Source organism: Camelus dromedarius, chromosome 7 (assembly GCF_036321535.1).
Source record: "Camelus dromedarius isolate mCamDro1 chromosome 7, mCamDro1.pat, whole genome shotgun sequence".
Lineage (NCBI taxonomy): Eukaryota > Metazoa > Chordata > Mammalia > Artiodactyla > Camelidae > Camelus > Camelus dromedarius.
The window spans coordinates 54652289-54666067 of NC_087442.1; the positions used below are offsets into that span (position 1 = coordinate 54652289).

Here is a 13779-nt window from a genome sequence, read left to right on the forward strand (position 1 = left end):
GTGACTGTGTGTCAGATGGGACTGAATCACAGCCAGCTGAGGTCCGTAGTGTCTCAAGAACCAGAGTTAAGATAAAAACAAAACAAAAAACCAAGGCAGTTAAGGCTCGAAAGGCTCTGAGAGGTTAATGACTTGCTCAAGATCAAAGGGTAGATAGTTGGAAAGTTGAACAGGGCATTGTTCATGACAACTAAATTGCATTTGTAGAGCATTTACATTACACATTAATAGATGTTTTTCCAAAAAGAAATATTTTCCAGGAATGGCAGTGATGAATCACATTAGCAGTGGGAAGTGTCTCTCTTGTTTAGGGGCCCCAGAGAATATCTAATCAAATACCTGACTTTTAGAGATGAGAACCTGAGGTTACACTAAACTTGGATGAAAACTGAGGTCTCCTTTTTCCATGAAAAGTACTACATTGTGTGTAAAGATAGTTTATAAATTACACAGGCATAAAGGGCTATACTGTAAGTGTTTGAGAAAGACAATTACCGTGCAAGGCTCTGAGAGACTGCAGTAACTGCTTCTGCAACCGTGCGGCTTCATATACTTGATTATCTATCTGGGTAAGTCATGGTTCTGGTTGTAGGGAAACGGAGGGATAGGACAGCATCTGCTTTCTGCCTAGATCTCTAAGTCAGGGACTTAAGCCTGTTTAGGGGAGCAGGTTAGTATTTCTAATTCAAAAGGACATTTCCATGAAATTCATTGCAAGACGCAGGGCAAGACCACTGCCATTTTGGGATGTCTAAGTGTGACACTGGGAATTGTATTTGGGGCATTAACGTTATGCTCTCAACTGTGCACACAAGCTGGTGTCATCCAAGACAGTCAGATTATTCATCAGCAGTAATAAAACCAGAGGTGTACCCTAACTTAGAGAAACCAGTGACGTTTCTAGCTTGGGTCATTTTCCAAACCATTCCTAACCTTAGCATATTTAATCTCTGTGCTGTTGCTAAATTAATATTGTTCAAACAGAACCTTGATTGTGGAGCTCCATTTTCCAAACCCTCAGTGTCCCTTCTCTATACATAAGGAATAAACGTGGCCTCCATCTGACACTCTTTCCCAAAATACTGCCCGCAGGGAGGCAGTAAAATGCTTAGGTGGGAATGTGACATCCATAGGGTGTAATCCTGACTTCACCACTTACTAGCTGTGCAACCTTAAGTAAGTTCTCCAGGCAGCCCAAGCCTCATGCTGACTGATGTAACACAGGTCAGGTCAAGTCCCTGAACAACGCTGACCCAGAAGTGTGAGGGGTGGCAATTAGAATGCTGGTGGAAGTGGTGTGATGAGAATGACAAGCCGGAGAAGAAGGACATCATAATCGTGCTCTGTGAGTCCTTGCCTTCTCTATCTTTGCATGCAGGATTTCCATGCTTTTACATCCTTACAAAGTGTTAAAGACACAACTTAAATCCTACCTGCTAGAGTCTAGCACAAGACCTTGCAATAATACTTCTTCGTCATGACAAGAATAATAAGTATACCTGACATTAGAGAGGCCTCTTTTCTTGGGAGAAAACATAAATCAGATGCTGCCCATACCATTAAGACGAGACTCGTTATTTGCACTTGTGCCTTTCCTTCTAATAATTCTGTGAGAATTAAAAAGTGTGGAATAATATGGTGTGTGTGGATGAAAGGGAAAAAATTAATATTTGTTCAAATATCTTCCCCAAATTCTTCAGGCAGGCTGTTTAGACTCAGCCTACGTCCATTTAAAATTCCAGAATCTTTGCTTCCTGGGGGAATCAATTTCCCCCTTGTGCAATGTTTTCCCACACATACTTTATGGACAAAAATAATTGGAGGAAGCTCTGTTCAGGGAGAAGGGGGAAATTATGAAAAATTATTCAATTTCTGTTCTATAGTAGGAAGAACTAAATCATGATTCCATTCTAAACCTATCAAAGAAAATAAAAACTTCAAAGTCCTACTTTATGTGTCATTTAATTCCTTGCCAATTATTCATACGGTGTGATTGCCTCTCACATACATAGACGTGACCTCTTTCTAGCGTGTAGAAAAGTGATTGTCTTCCGTGATGCGTGCATCTGATTTGAACTGAAGGCAGTTTACTTTCCTCTAGGGGTCTCCATGTGTGTATAAAACTTACAGAGCCAAGGTCAATGATGAAGCAGTCACCCCTGTTGAAACTGTCCCAGCTTAAGGGAACTTCCGTGGCCCTGACCACTCTCCGGCCCTTCACATGCAGGAGCTTCTGCGCAGTCAGGTCGTTAGTGAGAACGTGATTCAGTCCCGACGCCACACCTCCAGCCTGATGAGTGGGAGGAAGACAGAAAACGAAACAAAATGGATGAGGCTTCAGACTAGACACAGAAGCTTCTAAAACCACAGGTGCTGTTGCCAAAACGGCCTGCTGGGCCGAGATAAAATAGCTACCTAAGTGCACGTGGGAAATGAAACATGCAGAAGAGAAGTTCCCGGCAAATCAACAGGTTCCCGATTTGTCCTGTGTTGTTTTAGGCTCTTTGTCCTGTCTATTTTAACTATTCAGTTTAAGATTGCAAAAATGTATTGAGAGACTTCAGTGTGTAAAACGTGCGACATAAACAAAAAAGAGTTGTAGCTCCTGTCCTTTGGGAACTAATGATTCTCGACCACTGAGGGAGAAGGCAGACAAGGACTTCAGACAAGAGGGTGACAGGGGGTTACAGGGGAGTCACAAGTACAGCCAAGGAGGGCTCAGAACCGGGCAGCCGAAACTCACACCCTCAACAGCCTTAGGACCGAGAAGGGGAGCTGAGAGCCTGCATATGGTATGGGCTGCTCCTAATCATGGTGTGGTTTTTACATTAAAAACTCACCTGTCTGTCTGTCTGTCTGTCTTTCTGTCTTTCTGTCTGTCTGTCTGTATGTATGTAAGTAAAAGGGGTTTACAAAATTTGCCAGGCCTAAATATTTATACTCTAAATTTGGTTGCATATCCCCAAATAAAGTACAATCACATTGAACTCAGAAATGCTGAAGAAAAAAAATTGACTGTATCAAGTATATTTAACTTCTTGCATTATTTGAAATAGGCTTTTACCTTTTTTCCCCGCTAATTAAATGGTAGATAATCTTGGTTTACTTTCACAATTAATCACTAGGTAATGTGAATAATAAAGATGTGGTGTAAATAGATCTCTTATTTATTGATCAAAGGTCTCCCGCAATAAGCAAGTTAGCAGCATACGAAACTCTAAGCAAGTTAGCAGCATACGAAACCTGTAAAATAACCCAGCTCTCAAGTTACAGAAACATATACAATAAATGCAAAGAAAGAAGTCAGGCTGCCCATGTAGCAATCATTAACACATTCTTTACATTTCCACTGAGTTTAGATCGCCTCCCTTCTCCAAGAAAAGGCCCTCATGAGTAAAAAGGTTTTATTGGTATAGGCTAAATGCTGACTTGAGGACAATTATAACCACAAGTTTTTAGAAATATATAATAATTTCCCAGTTCATAATTTTACACAGGTTGCCATATTTCTGACTGCACAAACTCAGCATTATACAATAAAAATAAATACAAATTTTCCGTCTATATACTACTGTTCTTGGCCATTTCAATTTTTTTTTTAAATAAGAAGTACACTGTGATCTGATTAAGAAAACAGCCTAAGAACACCGTGGTCTGAAGAAAAAGTTATAAAGCATAGAGTTGACTTAGACTGAGGAGCTATATATATAATACATAATACATATTTTTTATTATATATATATATAAAACATTTAGGCTAATTTCATATAGTGAAGTATCAGAGTACCATGTAGTATGAGCATTTAATAGTATTTTAAAAATTAATTTGTCTGTAATATTTAATGCCAAAATGCACAAAAGAAAAACTTTGTTTCATATATGTCCCCATCAGACAGTAAGTCGTTCCTCTGTGAATACTGTTTAAATTAACCCTAGAAACTCCCTGCCTCTTTCCATCTATCCTACAGAATGAAAACCAGGTGGAAGATTCTCCAATCAAGGGCACCATAAATACACTTTTACTGGCTGACAGATGCCTGCCCGTCCCTATTTATAATCACGGCTGAGGGCTGGGTCTTGTTGAGCTTGGGAAAGCTGAGCTTAGCCCAGGATTTAAAATAAGGAAGTTGTGGTAAGTCCTCTAAAACCCTTCCCCAACTTCCTATAAAACCTCACAGAGTGAAAAACCTCAAGTCAACTAAATGAGATGGGAAGATGGTTTGAATGTTTCCCAGTTCTGTCTTTACATTACACCTGGCAACTAAATTTGGTTGTTGCTGGCTTGGTAATGGTAGGCTTCGCCAAGTTCTGGCATTCTAAATCAACACAATATCCTTTTCATAGAGTAATGTTAAATACAGAATTCATCCTCACATTTGAAACTTTACTTGCCTTGAGAATCATAGGATCATGGTCAGCAGCTCAGGTGCTGGAGTCAGATGGTCACCCCGTCACTTAACAGCTGGGAGACCTTGGCAAGTTCCATTGACTCTCTAAGCTTCCATTTACTTATCTTAATAGGATGATAATCATAGAACCTGCATACAGAGCTGGTGTTTGGCTTACACGAGATCAGATGTGGGGATGACTTAGTACATTAAGCAAGAACTGAAATATAACATCAGTCTTTGCTCTTCTGGGTGTTAATGATCTCTGCTTCCACATTTCCTATGAAGTACTGGTGCATCTGCACACACTGTCATCCGCTCAAGGCCACTAACGATAAGATAGTAAACTGATTTTTTTGGCTGATAAATTTGACCTCCATGTGCAAACATCCTCTTTCTAAAAAAGGCTGATTTGTGGTGGTTTGAAAGTTGATAATTTGAAGGGAATTATCCAATAATTCTAAAATTACTCTTATCAGGTCCACTTTTAAATATGTGCCCAGAAGTTTGATTTCAGAAGTCCTGCTTTATTAACCCAGAAGAATTAATAATAGCCTAAGTCCCAAATGACTGCATATGTACTACAAAATAGGTATTTTTATTGTAGTTATTTTATTATAATTTATTATAATTTAATCCTCAAGCCTCACAACACCTCTACAAGGAGGCGGTTGTTATACCCACCGCACCTGTGAGGAAACTGAGCCCAAAAAGCTTGTGTACTCGCCTGGAGGCAAACCAGTCACATGTGGCAGAAATGGGTTCATAGCCAGGATGACAGCACAGTATGTGCTTTTAGTAACGACAAGTCCCGGCTTATTCACAATGTTAGGTGCACTGCCATGAAGGATGTTTCAGGAGCATTTGACAAACTGTAGTAACTCGTGTGAATTAAATAAAATAAGAGGGACGAGTTTCATATGTAGGGTGGCTCCTAGTCTAGAGTCAAAAAATGACTTCAAGAGAGAAAAGAACTGGTAAGTGTTTTGTCCTGATCTCAACAGCATCACAAAATATTCAACTAAGACTCTGATCAGGAAAGAGTAGAAATAAACCCTAGCATCACAGTAGGCAAATCTAGTATATATTCAGAGTTCTAGTTTAGTTCTGAGATTTTGAGTCTCTACTGGGTTAATATGCTGGAGGGGTTGGGTGGTAGGGTCCGCAGAACCCCTGTGGAAGCACGTTTGATTTTGAAAAAAGTTGTTTCTGAAGTGTCTGTCTAGGGAAGGTATCCCTCACACTTTAACTGAACACTCCTGGGGGCAGAGGGGATACTGAAGGATGGCCAGTCTATAAAGGTCACTGAGAGTATTCCAGAAAAAAGCTACCCTTTACTGAAGGTTGCCTTCAAAGGATAGAACTATTTAACTATTTGGGTTTTTCATTTGTTTGAGAAGCAAAGCCATTTGATGATTAGAGCTTCAGGCCAAAACAGATAAACTCTGTGTGTATGTGTGTGTGTGTGTGTGTGTGTGTATGCCAGTGTGTGTATATTTGAGTCTGTGAGGCTGAATCACACATATGTTCAACTCAATAGTTTCATTTGTATCATTTCCAATATCAGACCACATTATTTGGGAAATGTGTGTACAGTTCTTTGTATTAACTGAAGTTATAATTGTTATAAGTACTGGATTAATATATTCCAAAACAATTGAAATTCCCAAGTTGTGGGTTATTTGCAGCAAATTAAGAGATTCTTTAGAATAACCAAAAAAATTATTAATGCCCAAGTTGCCTGTATTTACTTAACTTTATTAAAAACTAATCTATCAAATGAAACTAAGTCTATTTTACATATTATATCATATATTCAACAAACATTTATTGAGCCCCTGTTGTGTGTCTAGAAAGTCCTGGGGATGTATCAATGAATATAGCAGATTAAAACAAAAACAAAACCAAACCGAAAGCCCTGTCTTCTATGAACTATCCTTCTATAAATATGTGAAGTGTAGGGGGATCGGAAGAGAAAGGGGGTCATAAAACGGTTGCAGAGAGCTGCTTACCTTATACTTCAGACCTCCTTTGAAATAGCCAACAAAATCAGTGGACTCGTAGCCTTGAAGTTCTCTGTTCTGTACTGGCTCGCCACCCAAATAGTCATCCATCTGAACAGTAAAGATGGCAGCAGCTGTACTTTCATCCTGAGAGCACTCCTTCCCTGAAATAGCAAATGAAAGCAAGGGAAAGGAGTAAGGTAAATCTTCTAGTATGAAGAAATTCAGACTTTGAATTATATACCAACACAATAAATTGATATATATGAATTACTCATCTTCAACAGAGCAATCTTTTAGCAGAAATGGTGTAACATAAAACATTATTTTGCTAATAAATAAAAGAATTGTTTTGCTCCTGCTTTCCAATTCTCTCTCTCTCTTTTTTTTTTTTTTTTAATTTTAAAAGAAATAAAACTGTCTGAATAGGTTCAGGAAGATATGAAAATATTTTTCAATTTTTTTAGCCATTATCAGCATTAATCTCTAGGTTTCCAATAAATGAATATGTTAATATCTGCAAGGAATACAAACACCATAGGCCAGAGCTAAACAACACTCCTGAGAATGGGAAAATAAATGTATCTAGACCTTACCCCTATTTTTGAATCCCAGTGTCCCCACTTCACTATCTCACTGATATAAGGTAATATTCTCTGAAGGAAAAGGGGCGAGTAAAGGAACCTGCATGCTACATCTTTTGAATGTTAATGCATACAGGATTACCCCCAGGAAGTTAACACACAATACACATTTAATTTTCACAATTTGAATACAGATCCCATCCAGGCAACCTCACAGTGGTTGTGGCTGGAACATCAATTCTTAAGACCCAGTGTCTTCAATGTACACGAAGATCAGAGCCAGGACAGTCCTGTGGGAACCTCAAAATTTATAAGACATTTTTAAACTTTTACTACCTCTGACCTGTGTGAAAATCATTAATGATTCTAGAAATAATAATGTCTATTTCTATGTCTGCTACGGGCCAGACAATGTGCCAGTGTTTCATGTGGATGACCTCACTTAATCTTCAGGTGACCTAATGCAGCAGAAGCTATTTCCTTCCATGTTACAGCAGAGGCTTAGACAGGCTGGGTAACTTCCCTGAGGCCATAAACTTGGCCTTTGGTGGAACATTACCCAGAGACAGGTTTCTGTGACTTTGAAGTACAGGCTCTTAGAAACCATAACACTAGTAGGTATTTTTTGTACTCAGACTCTCATTAGCAGTAAAATTTTGCAGAAATTGACATATGTTCTTTTCCTCTAAGGATGACTGATGCATAAATGTTTAGAAGCCGTAACCATAACTATAGTTCACCTGGAACCTCAATTAAGAGTATCCGTTAAAGTTGAAGAAAGAAAACCAGTCAGATGTATTAAAGAACATATTGGATTTATTTACAACTCCTCTCTTACTCTCAAAGGGGACCTGCGTAGCAAGTGTGTTCTCAGCAATAAATTCAGTAGCTAGAAGAGTATTTGACATGATATCAGTTTTGCGAACTTGTGGTCAAAGGAAATGATTCAACAGATGTGAAAAACACATGCAATTTTGCAGTCTGAAGGGGCTCTGGTGTCATTCTTCTGTCTACTTTCCCATCCATAAATGAGATTACTAATAAAGGCAAAGATGGAGATTTGTACAGAGATGCTTTAAGAGGGAAATTTAAATCAAGGTTAATATGAAAGGTGTTAAGGATGACATTTTTGATATAAACATTCTTACTTGAGTACGAGTTGAAATGTGAATCTCTTTAGGTAGATGCAAATGAACAGGCATGCAATTAATGAATGAACTAGAAGTAAGTTAATTAAAGTATGCTATCATTTTGATGCTTATGTTTTTGTGCTAGGCCAGGGAATGTCAGTATGAATTAACCAAAGTCCTTGCTCTAAAGAGGTTGAAAGGTCTTAATGAAGCCAATACTAGCTCTTGACTGTGAAAACTAGAATCAAATTCAGTTGTATCATGATGAAATTCTAGTAAGTGTTCAATAACTTATGAACTTTCTATATGAGTTCGGCCTACAACTTCATTTATTTTCCCCATGTTGATTTCCCCAATGTCTTCAGTATTAATATGTTGTTTTGTGTTATTTTATATTGTTACCTTGTTGTATTTGTATATATCCTGTAAACTTCCTAAGATTATTTGGAGGATGTGATTATTATATATATGAAACACAGATAAAAAGGGAGGTTTAATGACTAAGTTAGTTGAACATCCATTCACAAAAAAAAAAAAAAAAACTCTCACCAACTTAGGAATACAGGGGAAAATCCTCAATTTGATAAACAACATCCACAAAAAACATACAGCTAATACAACTCTTAATGATCAAAGAGAATGCTTTCCCCCTAAAATCAGCAAGGCAAGTGCCCCTACTCAGCACAACACAGGAAGTTCTAGTCACTGCAAAAAAGTTTCAAAAAGAAATAAAAAACATAAAGATTGGAAAGGAAGAAAAAAATATCTCTATTTAGAGGTAACAAGATGGTCTACATAGAAAATCCTAAGGTATCTACAAAAAACCTTCAGAATAAGTGCATTTAGCAAGATAGCAGGATAAAGATTAATCAGTAACAAAGAACAGTCTCATTTTTATATGGAAACAATGAACACGCAGAAATTGAAATTAAAAAGGCAATACCATTCACAGTCACTCCAAAGAAAATGAAATACTCAGGTAATATATTTAACAAAACAGTTACATGCTCTACATGCTAAAACTTACAAAACGGTGATAAAAAATAAAAAATCTTAACAAATATGAAGACATAGTGTTCATGGATTGTAAGACTCAATATAATAAAAATTATAATATATTTATGTATACAATATAATAAAGATGTCAATTTTCCCCAAACGCATCTAGAGGCTTAATGCTATTCCTATCAAAATCATAGCAAGGTTTATTGCAGATTGTATGAGTTTGTTATAAAATTTATATGAAAAGGCACACACCTTGGAATAGGTAAAACAATCCTGACAAAGAAAAATAAGGTAGGAGGACTACCTCTGTCTGATATTAAGGTTTACCACACAGCCTCAGTCATTAAGACAGTATGATAGTGGTGGAACGACAGACATAGAGATCAATAGACCAAGTTTCCTCCAATGCAACATTTTGTAAAACTAGAATACGTATAGTTTGGTATACTACATAGCATACTGCAGAATAAGCACGTAAGTGTAAGACAGCACAAAATGCCGCAACCACGATATTGACATGGATACAATGCATTTATGTTTTTCAAATCTCCCCAATTTTACGTATACTCGTCTGCTTGTACTCATTTACTTGTACTTGTGTACATTTGATTCTACACATTTTATCACATGTGTAAATTTATATACCCACTATCATAGTCAAGATTCCATATAGTTTCATCACTAAGAAATCTCTTATGCTGTCCTTTTATAACTACACCCACCTGCATCACCCCCTCCCTATCTCATCTCTAACCTCTGATAACAATGAACGTTATATAAATGGAATCATATAGCATGGAACATTTTGGCTTTTTTTTTTCACTCAGAATAATTCCCTAAGGGATTTATTTGAGTTGTTGTGTTTATTGATAGTTTGTTGCTTTCTGTTGCTTGATTAGTATCCCTTGGTGTAGATGTGTCACCTGCTTAACCAGTCACCTGTTGAAGGATATCTGGGCTGATTCAAGTTTTTATTTATTCATATAAAGCTGCAATGGACATTCATGTATACAGGTTCTGGCATGAATATAAAATTTCATTTCTCTGGAACAAATGCCCATCGGTGCAATTTCTGTGTCATATGGTAGTTGCACATTCAGTTTAGTAAGAAAGTAATAAACTCTCTTCCAAAATAGTCATACATTTTATATCCCCCCACCCAAAGCAATGTATAAAAATCCAGTTTGTCAGCATCCTCTCCAGCCCTTGTATAAGTTCCTTGTATTATATGCTGTATATTGTAATCCAATTCTGTGGGTTCCCAGTGCTTTGCATAGGGTTCAGCACAGACTAGTTGGTAGGTGTATTGAAACTGTTAGATATAAAGCTGAAATGTTTTTCAGGAAGGACCAATGCAACAAGTTTTAAGTTCTATGCAACAAGTTCTTACTTTGTAAAATGAATAAAAGAAAAAAAATAAAATGAAAGAATCAGATCTGCAAGGAGATTATGCAAAGACACTGAGGGAAAGATGTCTTCCTCCGTTCTCCTCTTTTAGGTCCCATTTCTTGTTTCCCCTTTCTACCTTTTACTTGGCCTGTTTTGTCATTTCTACACTATGCACCTTTTCTCATTCTAGGATGATTTTAACTTCATTCTCTTTCATCTTCCTTCCAATTGATTTCCTTTAGTCAGACTTTGTTTTCCCTTGAACTTCTGGCTGGCCCTCTTTGAACTTTCTCTCAATCTGTCCCTCTGATTAATCCTCATGAACTCATCCAAATTTAGTTCTTAGAGCAGAATATTTAGAGTGAAATCCAGCTTGCTTCAGAGAACTGAAGTAGAAAGAGCTGCTAAGAATTCCATCCAAAGGTCTTGCGGACAACTGCACTCTAAACTTTTCCACGTTTCCCATGGTTTTCCCTTGGCACAAGATCCTTCCCTATTACCCTCATTCTCCCTTTTTCCATCAAGGCTTCTCTGCTTCCCCATAATCACAGACACTTTGCATCTCTTTCATGGTGCTTATCACATTTTACCTGTGCTATATCAATGTCTGTTTTATTGCACCTTTGAGACTGTAAACTGTTAAGGAAGGTTTATAAATTATTCACATGCAAAAATGCCTTACACAATGCTGGGCACATTGAAAACTACTGAATTAACCTATTAATTAACACACTATTAAGTTCAGTTTTAGTAGATCTTTAAGATCATACAATGTTTCTACCCAAAGTGTTTTCTATTATATTTTTTTTGAAATTGGTGACCACTAAACAAAATAATTAAGAGTTAAATCTGTAAACCCTACAAAACACAGTGCTTAAAGAGCTTATATGGATAAGAAAGAACTTATAGAATTAAAACAATTCTGTTCAAAGCCCCCTTGCAGTCCTTTGACAAAGTCAAAATCTATAGCAGGATATGAAGTTTTTTCACATTTTAATTCACCAAGAAACAAGTGTGGCACTTCAGACACTTTTACTCGTTCCTGATCCAAGTTCTGAATAGAAAGATAAGGTGAGGACATTACTATTCTATGTGGCATCATTCATTCATGAACATAATATGCATTAAGCTTTCAGACTATTTTGGTACAAAATATAAACAGGTAATGAGAGTAGTGATGTTACACTAGGAAAACAAAATGAATTTGGAATTCAGCCTCAGCCTCTTCAAGCAAGAAAGAACAACATTTCAGTATCAAATGCCGTAATGAAAACAGTCCTGTCTCCCTCTGGGTATTTCTCATTTGGAGTATTTGCTCCAGGTGTTCCCTAACACTGAGAATATCACTTCTCAATGTTTCCTACCATTTTGTTTCTTAAAATCTTTTAAGTGGGGGAAAAAATTACTTTCAGGGACTTCAAAATGTGTATGTGTGTGATTTTGTGTGTTTTCCCCATAAGCTTATGAATAAAACTAAAAATAAACCCAGTCTAGGGGAGGCAAGCTAGTTTTAAAAGCAGGCAGTAAGGCTCGGATAGTCAGTATGTTGTTAGACCGGGTGTGCCCACTGGCACTGGATCTCCCAGGGAGAGGTTAGACACTCAGGATGTTTACGAGTAAAAGTAGAAGGTGGAAAAAGTGGAACACACAAGACCCAGTGTCCTGAGAGCCGGACTCGGGTGCAGCCCAAAATAATTACTACTGATGAAGGAGCCGTTTTGTTCCAAACTGTGTCCTTGTTCAACTAGATCAATAATAAAATTTAAAAATAGCCATTATTATTATTATAAAGTAGTTCATCTAAATACAAAAATATGCCATATAGAACTGTTTACTTATATTGACAATATCTGTACTTTTTTCTCCTGCTTCCATCCGAGGCTGCCAGCGTCCTGATCCACAGGGAATTTCTGTTAGCCAAATCTAACAGGCAGGCTCCCAATATAAAGCGGCCCAGAACACTAATCGTCGCAACTAACAGAGAAATGTAAGCAGATGCCCATGGGCAAAAACACTTTTTTAAAAAATTTCAAGGCTTCTCGCCAGCTGCGGTGAATGCCCACAAACTTGTTTGACTTCATCTCCTCTCTGTCAAAGAAACCAGGACTGAACTTGTAGGAAGGTGAAAGGAACTTGGCCAGCGCCAAGGTGCGGCGCGCAGCGGCCCTGGGCGGGCGTGGGGTGTGGAGACTGGAAGGCGAATAGGGAAGAGGCTAGAGGAACCAGTCCCATAGTCCGGGGAGATGGACACGACAAAGGCCAGTGGGGTAAGACTCTCAGGACTTCCCTGCGCCCCGGGTTCGCAGCCGCGTTTGCAGGAGCGAGCTCCGGCCTGGGGGAAGGTGCCCAGCCCCAAAGGGGCGGCCCGCGGCGCCGCAACGAGGCTGCCCGCCGGTCGGATCTGCACCGCCCTCCCAGCGAGCCCGCAAACCTCAGCCCCCTGCGGCCTCGCCCCTCCGCGACCTGCGCACGTCGGGACTTCAAAACGTGTATGCGTGTGGCCCTCCGCTCCTTACCCAGCCAGAAGTGCAGGCGGTAGGTGAAGCCCCGGCTGGCCTTGGCCGTGTGGAGTACCAGGTAGGCATCCCCGACGTAGAAGTCGCCGTAAACGTTCTCGGGCACGGGTACCAGCTCCAGCTTCTCGATCCTCCAGACCTGCAGCCCCGCCTGCTTGCCCGCGCGGGCGAATTCCTTGTGGTACAGCGCCTGGGCCATGGCTAGGGCACGCGATGCTTCGGGGAATTTGTACGAGACCTCGCAGACCTTGGGTCAGAGTGAACCGAGACCGGCGAGAAGAACACTGTTCGCCGCGGTTTTATAGGGTTTGCTCCGCGGAGAGGCGGGGCCCCCAAACGGGAGGGGCTAAGTGCCCGGGTAGGAGTTGCTTCGGAGTAGGCGATCCCTTCCCAGCCCGAGCGCAGCGCCTGGTACCCACCTCCTACGCGCTTCTGCGCAGCCCAAGGGGAATCGGGGTTTCAGAAATCGTGAGATCCTGAGGGAACTTACTGAAACTCCTGGAAATTCCTCCTCCAAGGAAGGACATTATTACCTGGCAACCGATAGAGATCAACAATTAAAACTCTGGTTGGAGCATCTTTTTTTTTTTTTTAATGGCTGCCCAGGTAATAATCGTCAACTCCATCATTTTGTCAGCCAGTCTCTCCATTCCCAAAGACCAAAGTTCCTCTGTCTTATCTTCCCAATTTGAAAATGCCATGAGAAACAGCATGTCAGTTTTCTTGGAAAGAATAAAAACTTGGAAGGCTGGCGGTCTCACCCA

At 39.3% G+C, this 13779-nt stretch overlaps 1 protein-coding gene across 1 annotated transcript in view; it reads right to left on the reverse strand.

The window, feature by feature from the left end:
* The window catches only part of SCIN (scinderin), a 66404-nt gene extending 53090 nt beyond the window's left edge, over nt 1-13314 (reverse strand). The window contains exons 1-3 of the mRNA XM_010979605.3: nt 13016-13314; nt 6401-6555; nt 2129-2290 (exon numbers count right to left, since the gene is read on the reverse strand). Of these exons, the coding sequence (XP_010977907.2) occupies nt 2129-2290; nt 6401-6555; nt 13016-13214 (516 nt within the window). The 5' untranslated portion in view covers nt 13215-13314. The remainder of the gene's footprint in view (nt 1-2128; nt 2291-6400; nt 6556-13015) is intronic.
* Nucleotides 13315-13779: the final 465 nt, after the last annotated feature.